The sequence below is a fragment of the Eulemur rufifrons genome, chromosome 6 (assembly GCF_041146395.1).
Source record: "Eulemur rufifrons isolate Redbay chromosome 6, OSU_ERuf_1, whole genome shotgun sequence".
NCBI lineage: Eukaryota > Metazoa > Chordata > Mammalia > Primates > Lemuridae > Eulemur > Eulemur rufifrons.
The window spans coordinates 36,705,511-36,732,097 of record NC_090988.1 but is presented as its reverse complement, the minus strand read 5'-3'; the positions used below and the strand labels follow the sequence as shown (position 1 = coordinate 36,732,097).

The window sequence follows — 26,587 nt, the reverse complement described above, 5'->3', positions numbered from 1 at the left end:
TCCTTGCCCAGATTTTGTCTTCCACTTGTCCCTCCTTTTTAACATAGCAGTTTATGATCACCTGCAACTTGCAGACTCATTCATTTTCAAAGAAATATGTTATTAATCATCAGAGCGGCTTTGCTGAACCAAGTTCAAGGCTAGCCATCCCTGCCCAAGGCTATCATTACCTCTTGCACTTGCCAGCAGTCAGGGTTAATGGTTTCCCAAGAGAACCTGATAAAAGGCTATTCTGATACAGAATAAACAGAAGACAGAGCATGGCATAGTATACAGGATTTGGGCTTTTTTCCTCTACTAAGGGCTGTATCTAAAGTAAGGAAGATCACCTGCTTGGAGGGAGGAGAGTAGGAGATGAATGGATCTAGTGTGGGCTTTACAAGACAGACTTGGACTGGAATCTCAGCTCTGCCACAAAACCTGAGCAAGTCAGTTTTTCTAAGCTTCAATTTCCTTATTTATAAAACTGAGGTGATAATGTCTTCCACAAAGCCTGGCATACTGTAAATATTCAATAAGCATTAGCTATTATATTTATTTAATTTTAGGACCTCAAGTACAGAAAATTGAATTAATCATATTCTTTCATTCATTGTATGTGATTTTCATGGATCTGTGCAAGTTCTATATTGTATTGTATCATTTTTTGCTTTCATTTTCTGTTCCCACTCACATTCCTGTTCTCTTCCCTTATATAGGTGTTCAATCTATTGTGTCTGTTGTATATTCTTGGATATACGAGTATATGTTTACTTGAAAAGTTACTACATATCCATATATGAGTGTCTCTAATGTTTTGAAAATTAACATGTGATATTTTGCCATAGCATAGATCTCTTTTTGTTTTTACTTTTTCATTCAACACAATGCGCTTAAGATCTATTCATGTTGCTGAATGTATCTCTAGTCATTATTCCTGAATGTTAGCCTAGTATTCCACTCTATGTGGAATTCTACGACATTTTACCTACCCATTGCCCCTCCTGGTAGACACATAGGCTGCCTCTAACTACCTGCCACCCCAAATAACCCTCTGATAAACAGCCTGTAGGTGTGTCCTTATAACCTCAGCACAAGCTTTTCAATAGCTCCAAAGTGGTATTCAATAAGGTTCTACACACATTTATGATTATAATAGTCTTTGAAAACTAGGAATAGAAGGAAGCTTCCTTAAAATGATAAGGACTATAAACCTGATATTGAGAGCAAACATCAAACAAAATGGAGACATTTAGAGATAGACACTTTAAAATCAGGAAGAAAACAAAAATTCCAACTGTCATAGTCACCTTCAACATTGTTTGGAAAAATTTGACCAACATGGTAAGAAAAACCAATAAGAAGAATAAGAATAAGAAGGAATGAGACAAAACTGTCATTATTTGTAGATGATATGATTAGCTACATACAAATTCAATGAAATAAAAGACAACCTATAAGAACCAAGGAGTTCAGCAAGCTTGATAAACAATATCAACTTTACAAAAACTAGTATCATGTGTCTACACTAATAATTGCCAATTACTAGTAACTACCAATTATGAAATATAATGAAAACAAGATACAGTTCACAATAGTAACAAAAAGTATAAAATTTTCAAAAATTAAGCAACACATGAGACTTTTATAAAAAAAATCAATACTCTGTTAAAGGATACTAAGAGAAACTTGAATAAATGGAAAAATTTTAGTAACAAAAACTATAAAATTTTTAAAAATTAAACAACACATGAGACTTTTGTTAAAAAAATTAATACTCTGTTAAAGAATACAAAGAGAAACTTGGATAAATGGAAAAATCTAATATTGTGAAGATGAAAGTTCTTCCTAAATTGACTTATATATTCAATACAATGCTATTGAAATTTAAGGAGAATTTTTAAAGAAACTTGAAAGACTTATTTTAAAATTTATATGGAAGAATAAAGTTTGTGAATATATATATCAATTGGGAAAAAAATAAAAGAATAAAGACTCGTCCCACCAGATTTTATGAATAATACAAAGAAATAATAATAAAAAGTGGTAAAGTCTTATTGTAGAAAAGACATGTATAAGGAGGTTAGAATGGAAGGCACAGACCAGATATGTGTACATATGGGAACCTATCATTTGTTAGGGGTGGCTTCACAGACCATTAGAGAAAATGTATACTATTTAACAGATGATGCTAAGGAAAAATGGCTGATTATATGGAGATAAAGTTGGATCCCCAATTTCCTATATACATAAATACGTATGTATTTTATGTGTGCAAACTCCTGTAGTATAGAAGATATTTAATGGGAACAGTAAACTTACAAAGTTAATAAGAGAAAATGTCATATAATGTCCTTGTCCTTGTAAACTTAGTGCAGGGAAAATTTTCTTTTAAAAAGACCCAAAAAGTAAAAAACATAAAATTAAAAAAATTGCTGGACTGAGGACATCAAAATTTAGGATTTTGGTTAGATAAAGCACTTCATAGTTAAATTAACAGGTGATAGACTAGAAATGAATATTTGCAATATTTAAGAAAAAAAAAGGTTTCTTCCAAATCACAAAGAAAAAGATAAGAATCTCAACTTTTAAAATGGGCAATGGATGTAAACAGGCAATTCACAGAATGGAAAACTACAAAACAATCATATATATGTGTGTGTGTGTGAACGAATGAAGAAGTGTTTACCCACACTAGTGAGCAGGAAAATACAAGCTGAAAAAATAAGTGCATTGCCACCTGACACAGAAGATTGACAAAACCTAGAAAGTTGGATAATGGCAAATTTGGGGGTGGGCGGTGATTGGTAGAAAAGGGTCACGTGCCTGGGCCACGTGCTCCCTCCCACCCCCACGCCCAGGGCCGCAGCGCCCCCTCCGCCCACGCGACTCTGGGTGGTGTTTCCAGCCCTTGCAGAGAAAGGGGGGAGGCTGGACACCCGCCGCTTCCCCGTCACGGCCTCGCCATCTGTAGCCAAAGATATAAAAATACCCTGCTTGAGACTTTGCAGCTCTCGCAGCCATGCCGGGCTCACGGGGGAACATGAGTGGACGGGCCCGCGTGAGGGCACGAGGCATCGCCCGCAGCCCCAGTGCCACGGAAGTGGGGCGCACCCAGGTCTCGCCATCGGTGTGTAGCAGCTTAGCAGCCATGGCTTCATTCCCTCTTACCTCTTTCTCCTGCCTGAACAGTGCCTTCGTCTGCATGTGTAACCTCCTCTCTGCTTTGGGAAGTGTAGTGCATTATCGTTTCTCTCATCTTTGAGTCTTTCCAAGGTTTCTCCTATTTTTTCCTTCTAGGGATCTTATCTGAGTAAGATAAGATGTTCGTGTAGGTATATTAGCCAGTAAAGAGGACTGAGGATTGCAGGCAAGTGTGTCATTCTCTGCTACTTTCAGAGTTTTAATTACTTGATTTAGTTGTAAATTGCCTGGTAAAAAGTGAGGTACCTTCATACCATTATATGGCATGTAATCTAATGTGATTTGTCTCGATAATTAGTATATAAAAATAAGCAATCTCAAACACAGATCTGGTTTAGAGTCAACTACTGTTTCATGAGCAACCACTGGGCTCCTTGCTGGACTTAGGCAACTGGAGACTTGACCTGCAAATAAACAACTTGGGAGTGAAGTTACAATTACATATTTTAGGAATTTTGGAATTTGGAGCAATCTCGCTTAGACCAAACAGTATTCAAATGAGTAGTTTGTGGACATTGTGCCGTAATGCTGGTGAAGTGGTCTTCTCTTGACATTGTTCATTTTTTAGCAGGCCAAGATACAGTAACTTCTTGAATGAAGAGAAGTAGTTATTGTGAAAAGAGAAAATGCTAATGGTTCTCTCTGCCTATGTTGTGAACTAATTTTGGCCTGGTTTATTCAGGGAGAGTCATCATCTGAGCTGGTGACCCAGGTCATCTGGGTTCAATTTACTGTCATGTCCATGAGCCATGGAAGCATGAGGTCCCTGTGCATCAGTGCCATGTTCCGTCTGATGAGCTCCCAGGGCACAAGGATCACATCTCTTTCCACCCCTAGGGTCTAACGCTGGATCTGGCTGACAGTTGGTACCAAAGTCAAAGTTTGATGAGTGGGAAAAACTATAGCTTGTCCTTCTCCTTTCTTGGAATGGGTCCTTTCTTCTCATTGCTCAAGGGTTTTACCTGTTAACATTTTATTTTTCTAGTTCATGGTAATCTAATGATATGGTACTGTTCTTGTGATAACTTTTAGGTTTGTGAATTACCATCTTAAATTTGAACAAAAATTTTTTTTTGCCCAATTTAGCCTACATCTGTCGCTCTTAGTGACAATGAGTCCTCTAGCAGTGACTCCGTGGAAACCAGCAAGATTTCACCGAACTGTAAGTGCAACCAAGTTTGTCCCGTTTAGTTCGGTTCAATGTGAATGAAACAGGAGGGACATACTACGTCCTAACGGCAGCCGGCTCACTTCTTGTGCATCTGAGCTTCCTTTTCTGGAAGAATCCCCATTTGTCATATTCCTTTGGGACTCTCTAACACAGAGTCAGCTGCTACGTTTCCTGATAGTGCTTGGTAGAGGAGGAATTCACAGACATTAGGAAGCCAGTTTTCTGATTCTTTCTGTTCACTGAAGAATTTTGAAAAAATGTTTTTAAAATCTTTTTGATGTATAAATACCGATGCCATCACCTTGCAGGGATGGTAGAAACCTGGCATGCATGCTCTGTACTTCTTTCCCACCTGTGGTAGACATCAACATTCGATGGTAGCTCTCTTCCCTGCAAAGCTAGATTTGGTCTCAGGATACTTGTCAACATGCTGCTCCACGTAGCCACTGTCACGCAGTGCAAGTTGGCCTGCCCAATGTATTAGTTTTCTGGGCTGCCATATCAATATAGCACATACTAATTGGCTTAAATAAGAGAAATTTATTTTCTCACAATCCTGAAGGCTTAAAGTCTGAGATAAGGTGTCAGGAGAGTTGGGTTCTTCCATCTTCTCCCTGTGTTCACATAATCTTTCCTCTGTGCATTCCTGTGTCCTAATTTCTCTTCTTATGACATCAGTCATTAAGGGACCACCTTAATGACCCTCACTTTAACTCAATCACCCCTTTAAAGACTTTCTCTCTAAATAAGGTCCCATTCTCAGGTATTGGGCATTAGGACTTCAACATATGAATTTGGGCAGGGGGGACACAACTCAGCCAGTGGCCCCGATGAAACCTATTAGCCATCTCCCATGTTCTGATCATAGGTTAAGTGATTGATTTCTAATAAGTGTGTGAGCACTTCACTTCTCCCAGACTCTGAGTGTCTGGACCCTTCACCCATCTCATGCCTGACTCTCCTGTTCCTCACTGCGGGTTTTCCAGCCCTGCTTAAGGCCAAAAAGTCAGCATCTCTGTATTCATTTGGAAACTGATTTTAATTTCATATTTTCTAGAAACTAACAGTAAGTAATATGCTCCAAGATAAAACACTGGCTTTCATTCTCATGGAGAATGATCTAGAATAAAAACTGATGGCAATGTTCTGGGCAATTTCTGTTCTTGTTTTTTTTTTTCATTGGGAAAGGTGAAAGATTCAGCCTCTTTCTGTGCAGAAGTTAGTGCAGACTGAAGTTAGTCTGTGACTTTTCAGAGTGTTACACAAGAGCTAATGGAGGGAGAGCTGCCCTCCGTAAATAGGTGTGGAGTGGGGCATGGGGAGATAGGGAGAGGGGTTTCTCCTTAGCCAAGAAGAGAAAGTCTACAATAATATAAGAATGAGAGGCGGGTGGATTGTTTGAGCTCAGGAGTTCGAAACCAGCCTGAGCAAGAGTGAGACCCCATCTCTACTAAAAAATAGAAAGAAATTAGCTGGACAACTAAAAATATATATAGAAAAAATTAGCCGGGCATGGTGGCACATGCCTGTAGTCCCAGCTACTTGGGAGGTTGAGGCAGGAGGATTGCTTGAGCCCAGGAGTTTGATGCTGCTGTGAGCTAGGCTGACACCACGGCACTCTAGCCTGAGTGACAGAGCAGGACTCTGCCTCAAGAAAAGAAAAGAAAAAAAAAAGAGTGAGGACTAACTCAAGATCTGCTATTTCTAACAAAACATTTCATGCTTCCTTTACAATTTCCAATCTTTAGGCCGAAGACTTCTGTATAGTCACGAATATTTTCACAATGTGGGCATGTTTTATTAAAAATCCCAAGTATTGATTGTAGATGCATTTTTGATATGGTAGTTGTTAACAATATCACCAGAATTAAATATGAGATATTACTGTGTTCTCCCTATGTTTTAGGTAAAGATTGTATATCTTCTGGTAATGTTGGAAGTACCTTCACAGAAAGAGGTGTGACAATCAGTCGGAACTTCATGGATTTGGATATCTGTACCAGGCAGAAATTGGCACATGTGAGAGACTGTAAAACAGGTACCCAGTCTTAATGTTAACTACTTTTTTAATGTTACTATATCTTGCGTAAGGAATTTCACTTTCTAGGTGTAAAATAAACAAGTTCATATATTTACTTAACAAATATTTATTGAACATCCACTATGTTCAAGACATTGTTAGACACTTTCCGCTTTTTAGCATTGATCTTCTCTCTTATTAATAGAAATAATAGCATCTTCCCCAAAACTGCGTGTCACATTTGGAAAAGATTTTCTCCTTATACCTGGGGTGAGAATTAAAAAGATGCTTCTTCTCTTTCCCAAACTTTACCCTATGTGGGGAATAATACCCTTTCTGGACTTGAGCTGTAAAGAGAAAGACATGAGCTATTTGGGGAATTCTTTACCCAAATTCCAGGTTCACCTTTAAAATTGCTTGCACAATTGTGGGTGTATTTATTTTCTGGGAAGTAGGTCTCTTGTTTTCATTGGATTCTCAAAAGGCTTTGTGGTTCCCTCTCAAAAGTTAAGGCTCACTGATGGAAATCTGTGTCTTTCAAACTTTTTAAAAACCAGACAGCAGAATAAGAAATCAACATATTATTATCCAGCATACACACACTGCACGGTCAGAGCAAACGTTTCATGAAACAGTGCTTGCCCTTACTGCATGCCAGGCACTCTGTTCCTTTCTGTTGTATTCTGGTCTTTTCATTAAACATGCGATTGACCTCACTTAGTTTCATAACTGCCGCACAAATGGGGCGCAGCTGCAATTTGAAAACACTAATGTAGATGATCTTGAAGGGTCTTTCCAGCTCTGACATTCTAGGCTGACTTCTTTTTGTCCATTTTTATGAGCAGCTAAAATATGTTGCCATTTCCTCTGTATTTGGGAGAACAAAAGACAGCTTTTTCTTAACTAAAATAGCACGATGATATCTTGTTCCTACCAGATGTACACCCCAGGTTGAAGCTCAGGAAATAGTAAGGCACACATGATACCTCTTCTTCCTCACCACCTCGGGGGCTCGTGTTTCCACTTCCTCCATGAGAAAAGCTAAATGGTGCCTATTTGATATCACTCTTTTCTGTAAGATAAAAACTGGGTGAGTCCCTGTAAGGAGAAGTGAGAAGTACTGAGCACTGTCTGCGTCTATTGTGGCCATCTCTGATTTTGTCGTGTAGATGACAATGTTTAAGATGGGAATAAAAATTTCTGTAGGGGCTGGAGTTCCCGGAAGCACACATGGCCTCCGTGTGCCTGCAGGACATAGAAGCCCAGAGGCCCAGTCTGTTTTCATACAGCAAAGATGCAATTCCTTCCTCTCTCCCCAGCTCTCTCCTCAATCTCTGAGGGTCTTCTCTGGGGTCGTACAGTGGTCTAACCACTGATTCAACTTTTTCAGAATTTTTAGAAGTATGATTAACTTTTGATTATCTGGATTTCTCAGAGGCTGGGGGTTGTATTCCTGGTAAAAACTGGACGGTTTCTTTTTTTTTTTTTTTTTGAGGGAGAGGGAGAGAGTCTCGCTCTGTCACCCCAGCTAGAGTGCAGTGGCGTCATCACACCTCACTGCAACCTCCAATTCCTGGGCTCAAGAGATCCTCCTGCTTCAGCCTCCCGAGTAGCTGGGACTATAGGCACTCACCACTATACCTGGCTAATTTTTCTATTTTTTGTAGAGACAGGGTCTTGCTCTTACTTAGGTTGGTCTCGAACTTCTGAGCTCAAGCAATCCTTCTGCCTCGGCCTCCCAGAGTGCTAGGATTATAGGCGTGAGCCACTACACCCGGCCTGGACAGTTTCTTTATAATATGAGAGTAGCATAATTTCAGAGCAGCATCTGAAAATATTATTGCAACTAGCTGATTTGAATTGCAGAGAATGAGACCTAGAAGGCAAGCTTTGGAGGGAGTCCCAGGGTAGTTGAGTTTGGACGCATCCCTTCTCCCAAGGACAAGAATGTCAGTGTCTGCTCCCGTGTTCTTATGAGGCCTGCTTTACACATGATCCTGTCTTAACTCCCAACAATGTTATCAGGCTGCAAGTTTTAGAGTTTCTCTTATGTCACTGAGCAAAAATCTTTGCTTTACAGCAACTGCTATACATATGCCATTAAGTTTTTTTTTAAATGATGTGATTAATTAACGTGTGAATTTTTTTTGGTAAAAAAATTGTTTTTTATTTGTCTTCCTCAGGTTCCAGTGGAATACCTGTGAAACTGGTTACAAATCTCTTTAGTTTAGATTTGCCCCAGGACTGGCAGCTATACCAGTACCACGTGACGTATGTTCCAGATTTAGCATCTAGAAGGCTGAGAATTGCTTTGCTTTATAGTCACAGTGAGCTTTCCAACAAAGCAAAAGCATTCGATGGTGCCATCCTTTTTCTCTCACAAAAGCTAAAAGAAAAGGTATAGTACGGTTAATTTTTTCACTATGTGCTTGTGAATATATATATATACATATACATATATATTAGTATTTAAAAGATTAGTTGGTTTTCATGACAGTTGGAACAAGTGTTTGACTCACTCCTTTCCTGTTCTCTGTTCCCTTGCCTGGGAGCTACAAGACTTCCTAACTAAGACTTCACCAGTAATTGCTTTCCTAATTAAGGAGCTGATGGTCTGGTATTTTAAAAATAAGAGCCATAAGTGTCCTTGAAATAGGCATCATTTAAAACCTTCTCCTCAAATAGGCAAGACTTTAAGAAACACCATTTAGCTTGTGGCCTCAAAGCTTTAAATTCTGCTGCTGTTGCTCCTGCACACTTGTGCCTGTGTAGCCAAAGGATTTTCCACCAATATCTGATTCAAGAGCTGTCATTTATTTCATGACTTGCTCCGTCATATGAAATACGAGTTCTTTATATCCATTTTAAAAGTATTTTTTAAATGTGACCATTGGAAATGGCAATTGAATATTTCATATTCCTTTATCCATTGTTTTTACACCTTCAATATTTAAGATGCTGGTATTGATGTTTTTATCATATGCTTTGTTCTAAAATAATATTAAAATTACTGTAAGAAAAAAACCCATTTTCTTTATGAAAAATTAAAACAGAGCATTGGATTAAAACTTTATGTTTCTATCCCTTGGGAAACATAGTCCTCTCATTCCACATTTTGAACAGTATGATACCAATAGCACAGATTTAGATTTTTAGATTCCAGGCAAGTTTTTGTGAATTTCCTCAGGAAATGTGTTTCTGAGCACTCTTGGGGCCTTTACTCTTTCAGGAGACCCTGAGATTTGTAGGAGCTACTTGAGCGATGATTTCATCTGGATATGGAACTGTAAAATCATACCATATGGCTATAAATTTAATGGCTGAGAAAATCTGCAATTTTAGAAACATTTTTATTCACCATAAGTCCTTATTAACCCTTCAGTATTTTTTCCTGTGACCAGATGTGGATAGCATGTTAATATTGGCTTCTCATACTTAACTGATATATTTTAAGTGTGTTGTTATCATTAAAGGTCATCTTGTTTTGTGGATACATTCATAGCAATAGTTTAGAAATTTAGACATGTTAAAATTCTTATATACCAGCCTTGAACAGTCCAGCTTACTTCAATTGGGCCTATCCAGAATGGAGAAATTTTACTCTACTGATGCTAGGAGTAAGTTAATACTAATCATTCTCATCTAAAATGAGCGTGTGATATGTATCAAACATCTTCTTGGTGCTGGGAATGGAGTCTAATGAGGCAGGTGAGGAGATAGACTGTTAAAAATGTGGTAGGGGCAAAATACATAAATGCTTGTTAATTAACTGACTCCTAATTCCTTATCCTTTTGAAAAATCTCTGATCACTGATTGATATTTATTGACTGATTTGTGCATTCTTTTATTTCAAAAGCTTATATTAAGTCCTGTCTGGTCCAAGAAGCTTTTTAGTTGGGGAGCTCTTATAATAAATCTACTTATGCATTCATTATATTACTAGACAATTGTTCTGTTATAAGAACCCTGGGATTTCTCTAGACCTTTCAAAAATTCATGAAATCAGATTTTCTGTCTATTCTAACTTCTACCACTTTCTTCTTTCTCCCCACATTTACTTTCCCTCTTATCTGTCACCGCTCTGTTGCTTTTCTCCTCTCTGCTCTGCTCGTCTACATTGTGAATAAACTTTTGAGAGACTGTCCTCTGGAATCCATTAATAGGTATCCCATTAATAGGCTTCTGGGCATCCATAACCCCCCTGAAAATGGGTCCGTTATGTACACTGTTGTGGTATAGACATGTGTAAAACTTCCTTAGGAGAATGTCTGTAACTTTCATCAGACTCTCAGAGTAATTTACGACTCATCTCCCTCCTACCCCCTAAAAGATCAAGAACCGCTTGCTCTGGAATTTTCTTTGAATCAAATCTTTGATGGCTTGGTTCTCCCTTAAGAAATTAGAGAGTTGTGTTGTTTATTTATTTATTTTTATTTTAAATTTTTCTTGGGGAATCAAACCATTTTATTGAGGGGAACTGGGGACAGGGAGCAAAGAAGCGTATAGAACAATGAGATCCAATGTCTTCGGCCCTCCGAAACCAGGACCTCCCAGGCTTTACAGACGGCAAAAGCTGTGTTGCTCTTTTAGGATTAACAAGATACAGAGGGAAAAACTCTCCAAACATAATGTAATGATTAGATTATTGCTCATATACTAACACCTGCAATTCTGTTTTTGTTAATGCATATAAATTGTGATGGCTTCATAATGTCTACATTCTGCGCCCTTGGGGATAATTTGTGGCATGCGCATTAAGTACCTCTTTTCCCAGGTCACAGAGCTGTCAAGTGAAACTAAAAGAGGTGAGACTGTGAAGATGACTGTCACTCTGACCAGCGAGCTGCCGTCGAGCTCCCCCGTGTGCATCCAGGTCTTCAATATCATCTTCAGAAAGTAAGGCCCTGGAAACGTGAATTAATAGGAGCTAATGATACCACCTTTCAGCGTAGAGCCTGGGCGTTAAAATATCAGCCATTTTGTAAGCAACGTGCCAGCAACAATGTCATCTTCAGGGCAGTTTCTCACGTACGTTCACGTACTTGCGTGATAAGGTGCAACACAATCCATCACAGCCTCTCGGTGGCACAAACCGTTATTGTTCAGTATTATCCACGTTGAGGAAGAACCTATTTTTTATGTCTCACTGGTAGCAGGAAAGGGGCCTTTTTCTTTTTTCCTTTTCTTCTTTCTCTATACTCCCTCCCACACTTCACCCCGAGACTGTAAAAAGTTCACTGTGTTTGACTTAGCAAGCCGAAGGATTTGTTTTTTTCCTGGCTGATTGATTTGGGATGTAAAAGACCCTCACCATCTGCGTTCGGCCCTGGCCCCGCCCTCGGTCCTTTCCCTCCCCTCAGGCACACAGTTGTAACTGGGCCTGTCAGTGTTCTTCAGACTGGTCCAAAGATCACGTGCTCCCAAGTCATCTTGGGGGTGGAGCAGAATTCCATAAAACGCAGATTCCCTGGCCCCTTACTGAACCTAGTTAGTAAACAGAATTGCACAGGCAGGGTCTGAAAATCCATATTTTGGGGATGCACTAAAGCTTGAGAACCCCCATATTACATGCTGCTAGTATGCATCATTAGGATGATCTGGTCAGGAACCTTCGAGGCCAGCCCTTTGCTCAACAGTGGCCACTGGAGGGGATGAGCCCGGGGAAGTTTGGGGATTTGCTGAGTAGTTGGGGCACATAAAGGAACTTCCCCCACACAGACGCACCGTTTCCTAATGCTCGTCAGATGTCTGGTTCAGGTTCTGCGAAACAGCTCTTCAGAAGCCACTCTAGCCTGTGTCCTCCTGAGAGGAGACTGTTAAACCAGCTGGCATTCAGAAAATGCTTTTCAGTGACAAAGCTCTTTCACTTGTGTTTTAGCTTACTCATCCTCACTAGGGCACCCTGAGGCAGGTACTATCCAAATCCCCATGTTACAGATAAGGAGGCTGAGGCTCAGTGACATTTGGTAGCCAAAATCACAGTTGGGACCCCTGTTTTCTTTTCTTTTTTTTTTTTTTTAATTTATTTTCTTTTTTTATTTAATAACTTATTTCTTTTCTTTTTTTATTTTTTTTCTTTTGCCTGCTGCTCCATGGGTTGGAAGGACCCCTGTTTTCTGACTCAAAACTCCCCACGTTTCCCCCTTGCACTGGGCATCCCCACATTAGTGACATCTCAGATTCCTAAGGTGGCTGAGATCAGTTGCTGAAGTCATGGTTACTTGGCAGCCCTGGGGAGCCTGAGCAGCTTCGCTGGGAACAGCCTCCTCGTCCCAAAATAGGGAAGAGTCCGGAAGAGGCTTCAGGCCTGGCTTGTCTCACCCCATCCGGGCTCACCAGAACATTACAGCCACGGTCATCATTGGTAATTGACCACATATTTATATTGAAGTGAAGCTCAGACAGATAGAAATAGTTTCAGTTGTATCATTCTCAGCTATGAAGAAGTGGTAGTTCTTATGTATACACTCACACGTATGTTTAGTACCTAAACCTTCCAGTGCTATGAGAGTGAGAGTTCTGTACTTTCTATATATTCTTATCATTATGTTCAGCAAGGGTACAAACTTGGAATGACACTGTTGTTGACTGATATTTACCAAAAATTCAAAAAAATATCCTTGCAGGATCTTAAAAAAGTTGTCCATGTACCAAATTGGACGGAACTTCTATAATCCCTCAGAGCCAGTGGAAATTCCCCAGCACAAGTAGGTTTATTTCTATTTTCTGTTACTCTGAAATTGTTATGATGTGCGCAACATAATTTATGATGCAGTATTATACCATATGCCTCCTATGAGAGACTCTGTGTTATGAAATGTAATGGATTTTTTTAATTTTAAAGTTTCTTTTTTTATAGAATGGTGAATGTGAATGTGAAGCTAGCAGCCTGCTTTCTTACATTAGTGTGCTAGATCATTATCATAAATCCTAGAAGGGATCGAGAAACTGAATTTTCTGTGTATAACACATAATAATGAAAGCAGAATAGGCTGTATTATGTTATAACACATAGTTGATGCTCCGTTTTCATGTTGAAAGGAAGTCAGCACAGGCAGGGTGGTTGACATGAAATCCATCGGGTAAACAGAGGTCAGACAGAGAAGCCAACCAAACTACTGGTGAGGGATAGAACTGTTATGAACACTTGCAGAATTTCCACCGTAAACTGGGAATTCGATGCTGCAAAGTGCTCAACCATATCTTGAACTGGTTGTTACTTAACTCTTAAAATACTGTGGTCATGTTAAAGATGGAGAAGCAACTGGTAGCCCAAAGACAGATACATAAAGGGAGAAGCGCATAAAAGATGGAAAGTGGAGGTGGGGTGTTTGGCCTTCTGCCAGGTGGAGGAAGAATGATGGGTTTTCCAAATGTTCATTCAAAGTGCCAGAGTGGTCTCTCCAAAGCATTCTATTATCTGTCCCTGCCACTTATTTCTCCACCTGGATTAGAAATTCTCGTAGTCTGGGGTTGTGCTGAACTGCAGTCAGTGCTCAATGCACGTGCTTGTCCTGAAGCCTGGCTTAGTGTCACAGTGAATTAGGTCCACAAAAGACATACTGGAGTGATTGTTAAAAAATATCTGCCTATTCTTTCATGCCATTACTGTAACTTCCTATTTGAGACTTTTCAGTCTGTGTGGGAAAGAACTGTGGCCTATGCTCCAGTTCCTCTTGTATATCTGTTGATGGTGTCACTTCCGTATTTCTTCATCTCATTACTAAGTCAGTTCACTGCCCCCACCCTTTGAGTCTGGGTGCTTTTCTGAACCTAGATGTTGTCATGCTGGGTCAGCTCACTCCATACATGTATTATTCCTACAGCTGTTGTTTCCAACCAGGGGCACTTTTGCCCCCCTCCCCCGACATTTGGTATTGTCTGGAGACATTTTTGGTTGTCACAGCTGGGGGCTGCTACTGGCATCTAGTGGGTAGAAGCCAGGGTTGCTGCTAAACATCCTACAATGCACAGAACAGCCCCTGGCAAAGAATTTTATGTAGCCCAGTCCAAAGGTCAGTAGTGTTAAGAATGAGAAACTCTGATTTATAGTAATATATTTTATCCTAAATGAATGTTTAAAGACACTCCAGCTGAAAATAAAGTTTTTAGTCAGTAACTGGAAGAAATCAGACTAAAGAAGAAAATTATAAGTTCTAGAGAATAGAATGAAAAATCACCATTTAAAATCTTTATTGTTTTTCTGGTATAACATTTAAAATATTCATTTTTTTTTGTTTTTTAATTTTATTTTTTTGTTTTTGAAGATTATCCATTTGGCCTGGGTTTGCCATTTCTGTATCCCAGTTTGAAAGTAGGCTCCTGTTCAGTGCTGACGTGTGTTATAAAGTCCTCCGGAATGAGACAGTTCTGGAATTCATGACTGCTCTCTGCTACAAAACTGGCCCGTCCTGCTTCACTGAGGCGTGTGAGAAACAGCTGATAGGGCTCATTGTCCTCACAAGGTAAAAGCCTGCATCTGACTAAACTTTTCTCCAGACAATCAATTATTTATGGTATTTGGGAACAGGGATAGGCTGGAGCATAGGCCTGACCACAGATCTGATCCCTTTACTCATCTGTTTAGAAGGCCTGGCTGTTCTCAGTTGTCTGGAGCCCAGACGTGCTTGTGTGGCATTCTGGGCGGTCCACCAGCTGCCGTGGCCCCAGATTCCCTCTTGGGGTACCCTTGCCTCCACCACCCCACTCTCTAGTCTGCCCGCCAACAGCCTGCACTTTGCTGCTTCAATTCAGTTCAATTCAGTTGCCTGGATTCCTCACCCCCAATTCTGCCTTTTAAATTTTGACTTCCACAAAGCTCAGCTCTAATGTCACCCCTTTCCAAAGCCTCCACTTGCCCACCCAGTTGGAATTAGTCACTTCCCTCCGCGGGCTGCTCCCATAGCACTTGGCTCATAGCCACCTCGGTATGCCCACTTTATTTCATGTTGTTATCTCACGGGGCAGAACGTTAGGTCCTCGCTCACCTCCTCTGTGAGAGTCTGAGGTCTTTTAGTCTGAGACTGATTTTACTTCTTTGCAGACCTCTAGGTTTGTCTATATAAAATTTGCCTTCAGTGAACATTGAACTGAATTAAACACAGGAGGATTAGGTGACTTCCCAAGTGCTGTTAATAAGACGCCCACCCTATACTGCTGCTAATCCAAGACTACTTCTTTGAGGGGATATGTTAGCATTCTGGTCTGGCTTAGAATTTCCACTTAAAGTAGTTATTTCTGAGTTATATAGCAGCGAGGTGGGACTGGCTGAATTCCCACTACCTGGGAGGAGAAGGCCACCCTCTTATGCGCCTGTCATGATCTTGATGGATTAGCTTGTCACATTTCAAAGTCACCTTGCAAGGACCAAGAGCTCTGGAGAAGCCTGCTGTGGAGGTTTCTGTCCCAAAGCTGGGCAGCCTGTAAGGACATTCCAGGCCACATGGTGCTGGAGGGGGACGGAGCTTAGAATAATCTTAGCTGACTTGTTTTGTAGTTTTGCTAAGGGCCAGCCCTAGCTAGGATGTTAAGCAGGTGTGGTTGGTTGATCAGCCCCTTTTGGCGCTTTTTCTGAGAAAGACCACCTGGGGGCTCAGGAACTCTCTGTGACACCAGAAGCTGATGGGAAAGTTTTGAGCAATGCTTTGGCCTTTGCACATTTAAGAATGATTTACCTGAAGTTAGCGTGTCTGTCAGTGACAAAAATAAACTGTGGGCTAATGACTTTCCCATAGGTTTTGTTGGAATACTGACAGAGGTCATCCTACATACTGAAGAATTAAGTCACACTCTGATAAGGGCTGATCATTACAAAAAAAAAAGGGGATATTCTTGTCTTACAATCTTTTGCAATTTTTGACATTCTGGAGTTTATCTTATCCTTTGAATTAAAAGTGTGGTTAAGTATAATAGCTGCTCCTCTTAGATGATTCGGAAAGTTTTTTTCTTTAAGAGACTGCTTGCATTTACCAGATACAATAACAAAACCTATCGCATTGATGACATTGACTGGTCCGTGAGGCCCACGCACACCTTTCAGAAGCGGGATGGCACTGAGATCACCTATGTGGATTACTACAAGCAGGTAGGACGTTTTCTTCCTTGGTCCTCAGCTCCTTTCCTCTTAGCTCCTGTTGTCTTCCTTGTCCAACAAGTGCCTGGGTGGTCAGGCCGAGTCTGCCTCCTACTTAATTCTTGCACTGTTCCTTCTCCTCTGTCCCCACCACTCCTGTCGTCTCCTGGTGACCGTCATCCTGTCTCCTTCCTCCTATAAACTCAGTCATCTCCCTTAAAAGTCTATCTGATCATGTCACTTCCAAGGTGAAAGCATTTCCGTGTCTCCTACCTCCGCAGGAGCCGCATATAAGCTCCTTAGCAGAGTCGCTATGACCCTTTATGATGTGTCCACACCCTGCCTCTCCAGCCTCATCTCTTGCCACTCCCCTCTTCCCTCCCTGTACTTGGCTGGACTCGCCTTTTGGGGTTCTGTGACTCAGTTTCTCCCCCGTGAATTTTCATACACATTGCTTCCTCTTCCTGCATACCCTGTCCCAACCAGACAAATACTAAACTTCCTGCATACCCTGTCCCAGCCAGACAAACACTAAACTTCCTGCATACCCTGTCCCAGCCAGACAAACACTAAACTTCCTGCATACCATTTCCCAGACAAACAAACACTCCACGCTCAGCTCCCCAACACCCATCAGCTCTCAAGGGAGCCCCACGGCGCTCCTCCCAGGCCGCTCCCTACACTTAGCTGCATCCGGTCATCACAGGCACCACACGAATGGTCTGACCCCCCTCCTGGGACCTTGGGCTCTTGGGGGCTTGAGCTTTTTATTTCCGGACACCCAGGGCTAGCACAGTGCTTTGCGCAGAGCAGATACTCAAGAAGCGTTTATGGACTGAATCTCCTGCTGCCTCTGGAAGCGCCGTTCACATCATTTATCACAGCTATGCCTGCCCCCGGCTTTCACGCTCAGTGCCTTTCAGAGGCGCCTTCTCTAGTGTAGTCATATGCAGGTCCCCGAATCTCACGGATGTTTTAAAAAACAACAAACAAAACCCAAAAATCCTTCCTTGATTTTTAGAAAGTCACCCACACTAGCTTCAAGCACATTTTCAGTTCTTCTTTCCTGAAACCTCAGCACTCTGGCATGTGGTTCTGCTGCTATAGAAATAGCTCTATAAAGGTCAGATTCAGTTACTGTTTTGGAGGAATAAAAACATTTTATCTATGTATTCAGAATCACACACAAGTTACCTTTACAGTTCAATTTACTATATAGAAATCATTTGGGTTTTATATTTTCAGTTAAATTTTGAACTGAGGTTAATTAAGTTGCTGTTCTTTTCCTTAAGGGGCTTTTAGTGGCACTTGATACTGTGACCCCTCCCACCTGAAGGAACTGATAACTTCCATCCTTGACTCCTCAGACACACCCCTGTGGTTCTCCGCTCAGTTTCAGATTGTTGTAGCTCAGTCTCCGCTGATGTTTTCCTTTTTACTTTGCCCCACAAGTTACCGTTAACGAATGGTTCCCTTATATAAAACCTATTCTTTGTATTTTGAGATGGCTCACATAGAGTGTTTTTGCGTTGCCCTCTTTCGCAAGTGATATATTCATCTCCATGTTCAGAACATATTTGCATGCGTATCCTGCAGGCATCTCAAACTAACGTAGTTCAAACTGAGTTCATTGTCTTTCCCGTTTCTGTTTCTCCTTGGGAATGTTGCAGCTCAGTTAGGAATCATTTTGCTTTCTTCCTCTTCTTCGCTTGTCACCAAGACGAATTCTGTGTCCTTTGTCCTCAAATTATTTCTGGGACCCATCCCTCCTCCCCAGCCCTGTTCCCACTGCATCACTGCAGGACCTCTCTCGGGTCCCCTCTGGGGCAGGTACTGCAGTCACTCTTCGTGGTCGCCTTGCCCAGCTCTCTCCTCACGGTGATCCGTCATCCTCGTGGCCACCAGAGAGATCTTTCTGAAGTGCTGCCCAGAAGTGTGGCTAAGAGCATAAGCTCTGGAATAACCTTGGGTAAATCACTAAACCTGGAAGGTCATCTGTAAAGGGAAGTTCTCTCTCTACTTTCATGGTGCAGTGTGAGCACTGGACAAGATAATCACGCACTCGGAGCGTTTCTCGGGTGCCGGCATATTGTGAGCACCGGGCAAATAGTGGAGCCCCTTCCCCTCCTTCCCATCCTCCCCTTCTTCCACTCTAGCATCGCACCGTTTGACCCCATCCCCCTTTCCGCCTCATCTCCCTCGGCATCTTCCCCACCCCCCCCACCCGTGGACTCCATGCTGTCATCACCCCCATCCACTCACTGGTCACTGCATGCTCCTCAGCATTTGCACATGTTCACTCGTCACCTGCATGAAGCCATACTGTGCCTCTCTCCTCCACACCAGGTCAAATCCTAGCTTCAGGGTCACGTGTGAAGTCTTCTCCGACTCTGCTTTCTGTCACGCACACAGAAGACCTACCTGTTCTCTTCTCCAAGCACCTGGGCCCTGGATCACATTGCTTCTAGAACACCTCTTCCTCCTAGAACAGGGAGGGCATTTGGCTAATCTTTGATGCATAGTACCTGGTGAAGCATGTTGTGCATAAAATGTGCTCTGTGTTTATTTATTAAACCCACAATGTGTTAAACATTTGGGTTTCTTTCCTGCATGATTAAATTTGTTCTTATTTGAACAGATGTATTTTAGGGCCTGTGACATTCTGAAAAGAGAATCATGGTAAAAATCCCATTCATTTTTTGTAATGAGTTGTGGTTCACTGCATGTATATTGTCATTAGGGAGAAAAAGAAAGAAAACTGTGTAACGTCTAGTATGTCCTCCTCTCTGTCCCATGAAAGGAAGACTGAATTATTATGTTGTCAGTCTTCAAAGTGGAAGACATCCTGCTTTTGACCTTTATATTTCTCTATTTTATCTTATCATGAAATATATTTTTAAATGCTAAAAAAAGTGGGGCAAGGGAGAGGGTCAAAAATCACCGTATGACAGCGGCTTAGCAGCTTTGTGACTTAGTGAGTAGAGCTCTTGGCCATGCTCCAGCTAAATAGAACACCCTCATCCTGGAGCAAGCCCCTGTTTTGCTTGTGTTATTGCCTGAGACTCTCCGTACTCTTGCTTGTTCTGCAAGGTTTTCTCTTGGCCTCTGCTTCCGTGAAGCCTTCCCTGATTTACCAGCCATAAACTGTTTCACTACCACCCCCTTCTTTTCCTCCCCACCTTGCCAGCCCAGGGATCCAGTACTAAATTGTGTAACAAGCAGAGTCTGAAGAGACAAATCCTGGGCCAGCTAATTTCCAGTTATGGGGCCTTGAGAAAGTTGTTTAATTTCTCACAGTGTTTCTTCATCTACAAAGGGGATGATAATAGTATCTATTTCATAGGTTTGTTAAGATTAAATGGAGAAAAATATAAGTGCTTAGCACATCATTGTGCTTCTCATCTGCCTCCCTTTGTAATTAATGTATTTATGTATAAAGGCAGAGACTGTGCCTCTTTCATCCTCATGTCCGCTGCACTTCCTGGAATACAGTAAGCACGCCATGTGTACTGAATTAATGAAGTCATGTATGAAAACTCTCTTTTGATAGAATGCTTCTCCAAGCTTTTTAGCCATAGTGTTAGTTGCACTCGCCACTTCAAAATGAGATTCCTGAAATGTTTTTTATTTGAATGACTAAAAGTCTTTTGAAATAGAAAATGCTCACATCTTACTTCCTTAATTATATTAATAATTATTGATGTCAGCATCGCATAGTGCCCAGGCCTTTTATAAATGATAATCCCAGTTGTGTTGTCGTTAGTGTTGAGTAAATTATACTGGAAGTGAGTGTGAATTGTAACCTTTGCTGTTGGAAGGTAAGCGAACTTTTGGCAAGGCGAAAACGTTGGAATTTGAGTCTAGGAAGGGAAAGGGAGCAGGGTATGAACTAACAACTGCCGAGGACTCATTATAAACTGGAGACCAGGCTAGTGGTTTACACAGTGTATCTGTGAGCTGCTGTTATCCTTGTTTCATAGATGAGGAAAGGCAAGCAACTTGCCTAGTGTCACAGCCCAAGCAAGTGCAAGAGCTGGGGACCAAATTCACGTTTGTCAGACTTCAGAGCTGCTTCCCTGTGGCATCCTATTATCCTGGAAGTTAAGGACAGTCATGCTGTTTCGGGGAATCTGAGGTTGACTCAATAAAACCCTTGCCTCCACCTTGCATATAGACATTTTCAAAATGAACACAGGTGTTTAGACCAGTGAGTTAAGCATAGGCAGTCTGCCTCCGTCATCAGGAGTGGAAATGCTGGCTTGAGTCGGCCCCAGTGGGGTCACTGAACTTTGCATGGAACCAGCTGGAGACTATTCTGAATCTGGCTGAAACCCAGAGAGCAGGGAGATGATTTTTGTTTTTAATGGTGTTGCATTATGAAAGAAAATAATTAAAATAATTAAACTGGCTCTCATATAAAAGATAGGTACTGGGAAGAAAGTAGAAATGAGTAGGTAACCATGGATTTTTTTTTTTCTCCACTGAAAAGATTTGCTTATATATTCGTTTTGGGATTGCCTTGTTGCTTATAAGCAAAGATGCTCATCTTGCAGTGTTTCCACATTAACTTTTCCCTCATTAATCTTGCATTTTATAGCAATATGATATTACTTTATCTGACCTAAATCAGCCAATGCTTGTTAGTCTGTGGAAGAGCAAGAGAAATAACAACACTGAGGCTCAGCTTGTGCACCTGGTACCCGAGCTCTGCTTTCTAACAGGTAACGTTTGTGAGTTGTAACCGTCAGGCTCCTGGGCACAGGCTGAGGATACGAGGCAATGGGCAGAAGCTCCTTGAGTTAGATGAAGGCCAGAGCATTAATTTAACCCATGGAGGATGGGCCTTTTAAGTAATTATTCAGTAGTAGAGACAAGTGCGGGGAATAGAGTGCCCTTTGGGATCTGTTTTCTTTGTCTCAGATATTCCTTTTGTTACTTTGATGTAAAATGTGCCCCCTGAAATTTTCTTAATATTGAGCTGCTCTTTGCCATTATTTGAACTTCACTGATACAGGAAGCGATATGACTTTGATTTTTTTTGGTTATGTTGTTAAGTGGTGCCGGCATGATCCTTATTATTTTCTTTTTGCATGAGCTCCCGGAAGGTCATCCTCACCACACGGTAGAATGTGCATAACTGGCTTGAGCACTTTTAATAATGTTCATTTGACTAACAGGGTGGGTCTAGGAAGGGAGGACTTTCTACTTTTTACATTTCTGTACTTCTTGAATCAGGTATGATGTGTATCTGCTTATTTTGCAATTAGAAAAATTAATAAGGATATAATCTTTGAAGGAAGGAGTGATCATTCTTAGTGGTATTTAGATACCGTAGATATGCACAGCCAAATATGGCAGCCACTAGCCACGTGAGTGTGTTGAACACTTGAAATGTGACTAGTTTGACTGAAAGACTGGGAGGAGATGTGCTGTGAGCATAGAAAACAGACCAAATTTCAAAGCGCTAATATGAAAAAAAAAAAAACTATCTCATCAATTTTTAATGTTGATTACATGTTGAAATGATAATATATGTTAGATATATTGGGTTAAATAATATGTACTACTTAAATAATTTCATCCGTTTCTTTTTGGCTTTTCTTGATGTGGCTACTAGAAAATTTCAAATACCATCTGTGGTTTTAATTTCTGTTGGACAGTGCTATACAGATACGGTGAATCTGATTCAGTTCAAGTGGAAATGTTTAAGCGATACCTGAGATGAGCTGGGGTTGCATATGTTCATGTTTTCACTTTGCTTTCTTTTGCATTTCGTAGGGCTGACTGACCAGGCAGCCTCTGATTTTCAGCTGATGAAGGCTGTGGCTGAAGAGACGCGTCTGGGTCCCTTGGGCCGGCAGCAGCGCCTGGCCAGGCTTGTTGACAACATCCAGAGGTACTGGGTCGCCGTGCTGAGACCACCTGCACCCGTCCCGTGGCCGAGCTTGTAGAATGGGATAATCTGTATAACTCTTCATTCCTTGATGGAAATGTCTCATTCTTCCTGATTCAGAGCCAAGAGCTTTTGAATTGTGCTGTCCATAGCCCAGAGCTTCGTCTGAGAGGCCTGAGGACTGGCGGGTTGAGGGAAGTGTCGAGGGCCACCCTGGTAGGAACACCACCTCCCTCCACCTAGACAGCCCTGCGTTCATCCGTTTCGTAAATTGAGATCTGGATAAAATTTTGAAGGAAGAAAAGGGTTATAATCTAAAAAGAACAATAAAAACCGCCAAACAAATGAATAAACACATACCCCGGGCCCCTAATATTCAGGGTCAAGAATGTTCAGATCTTAATATAGTGGCTTCCGCGGACTGAATGTTGGGAAAACCCCACTATGTATTCTTTAAACTTGAGAAACCTTTGTGCCCTTTGGTTCAGTCATCTGATTCTCAGACTATGTTCCTGCCCACATTTATGACAGTTTGCCGGAACCTGTGATGGGAAAATTGAGTTTCTCCCCTGTGACCTCCTAAAACTGCACTGTCTAGTACAGCTCCACATGGCTGCTGGGCACTCAAAATGTGTCTCACGACACATCTTGAAATGATAGCTTTTTAGGTTTATTGGGTTAAATAATATATATTTTTAAAATAACTTCACTTATTACTTTTTACTTTTTTTAAGGCAGCTACTAGAAAATTTAAAATTACTTATGTGGCTTGTTTTATATTTCTATTGAATTATATTGTTGTGGAATGGTCATCTTTCTTTAAAACTTTTTTTTTAAAGTAATATGAACTCATAGGAGGAATTTGGAAATTTACATAAGCAAAAAGAAAGAGAGTGTGTGTGTGTCAGTAAATATTTGATAAATGAAAGAATTACAATGGAATGAATGGTGTATATTCTTTCAGATATTTGCAAATGCATATAATCCTGTTCTTTTTAGGAAAATGGCATAGCACCATACATCATGTTTTATAACTTGCATTTTTCACTCAAAGTTTTTTCTCAAACGTTTCCATATGATGAAGGGGCATTTCTATTATCATGCTAGTGGCTTCTGAGTTTCCATTTCATGGATACACTTTCTGTGGTTTATTCTGGACCACGCCCAGACTAATCCTTACTGGAGAAGAGTTTCCTGGTTCATTTCCCTCATACAGGGCTGTGGATTAGTCTTCCTCATGCATCTACCTGCTACCTTTCAGTATTGCCACTGACCTCACCCCGTTCCCTGACCGGTGATGGCCTCACCCATCTCCTCTTGCACAGACAGTATCTGAAGCACAATAGCTAATTCAAAGGATGTAGTGACCAGACAAGACATTACCTTAATAGTTGGGAACAATGAGCTGTTGCACGGAGACAGTGGTGAAGAGGTTTGAGTTTGAGATACTCTAAAGAAAGAGGTGGAGCTTTTCTTTTTCTTTCTGTTTTTGCTATGTGTATCCTATGAGTCTTCTGGAGTTTAATTCCTTATGTTCCCTTCCTTTATCACCCTCCGTCTACTCCCAAGCCAACAAGTTCAGATATTCCCAGAAGATATCTCCACATCCAGCAGCTCCAAAATATCTCCTTATTAACAAGTTTGTTATCAGGAATGATTATATCTCATATGTTTTTTAGCACATAGCATGTGCCAGACACTGTGGTAAGCGCTTTCTGTGTATCGTCATATTTAATCTTTACAGCAGCCCTATGAAGTAGCTACTTTTATTGTCCCTACACTTTTCCAGTAAGGAAACCAAGGCATTAAAAAGATGTAAGAGTTTGTTCAAGGTCACATATTATCAAATGTTAGAGCTAAGAGTTAAACCAAGGTCTGTCTGGCTTGAAGCCTCATTTTTCTAACCAATGTGCCCCCACCGGAAGCATTTCCCCTGCACATCCCAAATGGGCACAATTGTGCCATAATTCTTTTGAGCAGGGGAAGGAAATGGTGAGTAGAAATAGAAGCGAGGAATCTGAAAGACACAGAACATCAGCCCCTGAATAATTCAGCAAGTTATAGTTATCTCTCTGATGATTAAAATTCTTTAGGTAATAAGCACTTTAATGATTTAAAACAACTCTATCAACAGAAACAAAGATGCTCGTTTCGAGTTAGAGACCTGGGGACTGCATTTTGGAAGCCAGATGTCTCTGACTGGCCGGGTTGTGCCTTCAGAAAAAATATTATTGCAAGACCACATAGTAAGTGCTGTGATTTTATCCTCATTTATAAATATTTACTTGAATGTGCGTAAGTTTGATCATTTGCCAGAGTGATTAGTAGCTTATAATACTTGTTTGGTTTCTTTGCGGCCACGTCCTGCCCTCACTTTGTCCAAAGACTTCAATTACCCTTTGGTTTCCTGGTCAGTCTGAATTTAATCGTGTGGACTTAGCGGCACCCAGCGGACACGATTTATGTTAGGTAGAAAACAGTATTTCAGACCATTTCTATTAAAACATAACCACCTTTTACTGGGTGTTGTACTACTCTTATGTGATTTCAAATTAAAAATTAAAAAAAAAGCCATAGAGACCCCAGAAAAGTCTGGTGAATGTTAATTCTAATAGGCTATGTTTCCTGAGACCAGAATTGGTTTATAGTTGCCATGTCAGTTGTGTCTGTTAATCTTTCAAAATAATGCTGCTCAGTTGGCATAAAAATGAAGAAATTCGCATAGAACCTAGCCCCAGACATAGTACTTGGGGAGAGGCATTCTGAAACCTCAAGACACAAATCATTGTCACTTCTGGGCTTTAGTTGAAGAAATGAACCTATTTTATGCAAAAATTATGCATTATCTTTCAACTTTTCCCTTCTGGTTTGCCCATGTTAAAAACCGGTTACATTTCATTTTACTTTTTAAAGTCCCTCTTCTTGCCTTTATTTGGTATTATAAACTAATATAACTGAACAATGTATGTGTCATGTTGGCAGAATGGGGATTTTTTTATTATTTCTTTTTAATAATCTATTCAAATTACTCTTTTTGGAGAAGCTGAGGAAAAACTATTTTTCAAAACAAAACTTTGTAAAGTACTAAAATGTAGGACCCCATTAGGATCTCAGTCAGGGGCCAGTAAAGAGAAGCTCAATTTCAGATCCGCATGTGAGGAAGGACTTAAAATACTTAAAATTATCTATCTCCTCATCTGCGTTAGTAAAATCATATGTATTGGAGCTTTTATTTTTATTTATGTATTTATTTGCATTTTTTTTTTGGTGTGGAAACTGGCGTCCATAGGAGAAAGGACATTAAAACAGGAGAACCCGCCCCCTAGAGGTAGCACATGGCTAGGGTGACCATGTCATCTACTTGGCCAATTCTGCTTTTCCAAAATTAGGTCCTAGGAACTGAGTAAATTAAAGGTTTGTAGGCTTCAGGGTGTGCCTGGGCTCATTGTCTTGGGTCTCCCCCCATCCCCCTTACGATGACAGCAAGTAGAAGTGTTGTGGGCGAGAAGGCTGTGGCCTCCTCATACTGGCTGCAAGGGGCAGGAATGAACTTTGGCATCAGACAGAACCCTTCGTAGAGGGCACCTGCATCTGTGTTTTAAGACTGTGAACAGCAAACTACATTAAACAGTTCTGTTATGACAAATGTTGGCCATTTTCACCCTGTCTTTATTTAGTTGCTCTTTGAATAAATTTGTTCAATCTGTTTATCATCATTTTTCTCAGTGTCAACCTGTATCTTCTGCTGATTGGTCCAAGGATATTCGAGCTTGCAAGATTTTAAGTGCACAGTCGTTGACTACATGGTTGATTTTATGTAGCAACAGAATGGAAATTGTGACCGAGAGCTTTGTGAACTGCTTGAGGAAAGTGGGAAGTTCCATGGGATTTAATGTGGACTACCCCAAAATGTGAGAACACACTGCATTTTTTTTTCATGTATTAATTTGGTTTAGTCGGAAGGTAGGAAATAATGGCTGATATATCTAGAAAAGCTTCTTTATCCCAGTAAAGTTTCCTAATATAAAGTACCAAGAAAACAGGCGTAAGTAAATAGATTTTGTAATGACTAAATTTTTATAAAGTTAAAATGTATTTTATGTTGATCTTTCTACAACTTTGTTTTCATAGTTCTTAGACGATAGTCTTATTCCCTGAAAATCTTTTCAGTACTGGTTGGGGTGTAAATCCTTAATAAGTCTATATATCACCTTGTCAACTTTTTTTCTTCTTTCATATCAGTATTT

At 40.7% G+C, this 26,587-nt stretch overlaps 1 protein-coding gene across 1 annotated transcript in view; it reads left to right on the top strand.

Annotated features, from left to right (window-relative positions):
* Window positions 1-3,022: 3,022 nt before the first annotated feature.
* Window positions 3,023-26,587, top strand: part of PIWIL4 (piwi like RNA-mediated gene silencing 4) — a 38,858-nt gene continuing 15,293 nt past the window's right edge. Inside the window, exons 1-12 of the mRNA XM_069469052.1 lie at window positions 3,023-3,109; window positions 4,270-4,351; window positions 6,267-6,392; window positions 8,558-8,772; window positions 11,150-11,271; window positions 13,002-13,082; window positions 14,643-14,840; window positions 16,348-16,459; window positions 21,045-21,168; window positions 22,226-22,343; window positions 24,475-24,586; window positions 26,067-26,251. Coding sequence (XP_069325153.1) covers window positions 3,023-3,109; window positions 4,270-4,351; window positions 6,267-6,392; window positions 8,558-8,772; window positions 11,150-11,271; window positions 13,002-13,082; window positions 14,643-14,840; window positions 16,348-16,459; window positions 21,045-21,168; window positions 22,226-22,343; window positions 24,475-24,586; window positions 26,067-26,251 — 1,562 coding nt within the window. The remainder of the gene's footprint in view (window positions 3,110-4,269; window positions 4,352-6,266; window positions 6,393-8,557; window positions 8,773-11,149; window positions 11,272-13,001; window positions 13,083-14,642; window positions 14,841-16,347; window positions 16,460-21,044; window positions 21,169-22,225; window positions 22,344-24,474; window positions 24,587-26,066; window positions 26,252-26,587) is intronic.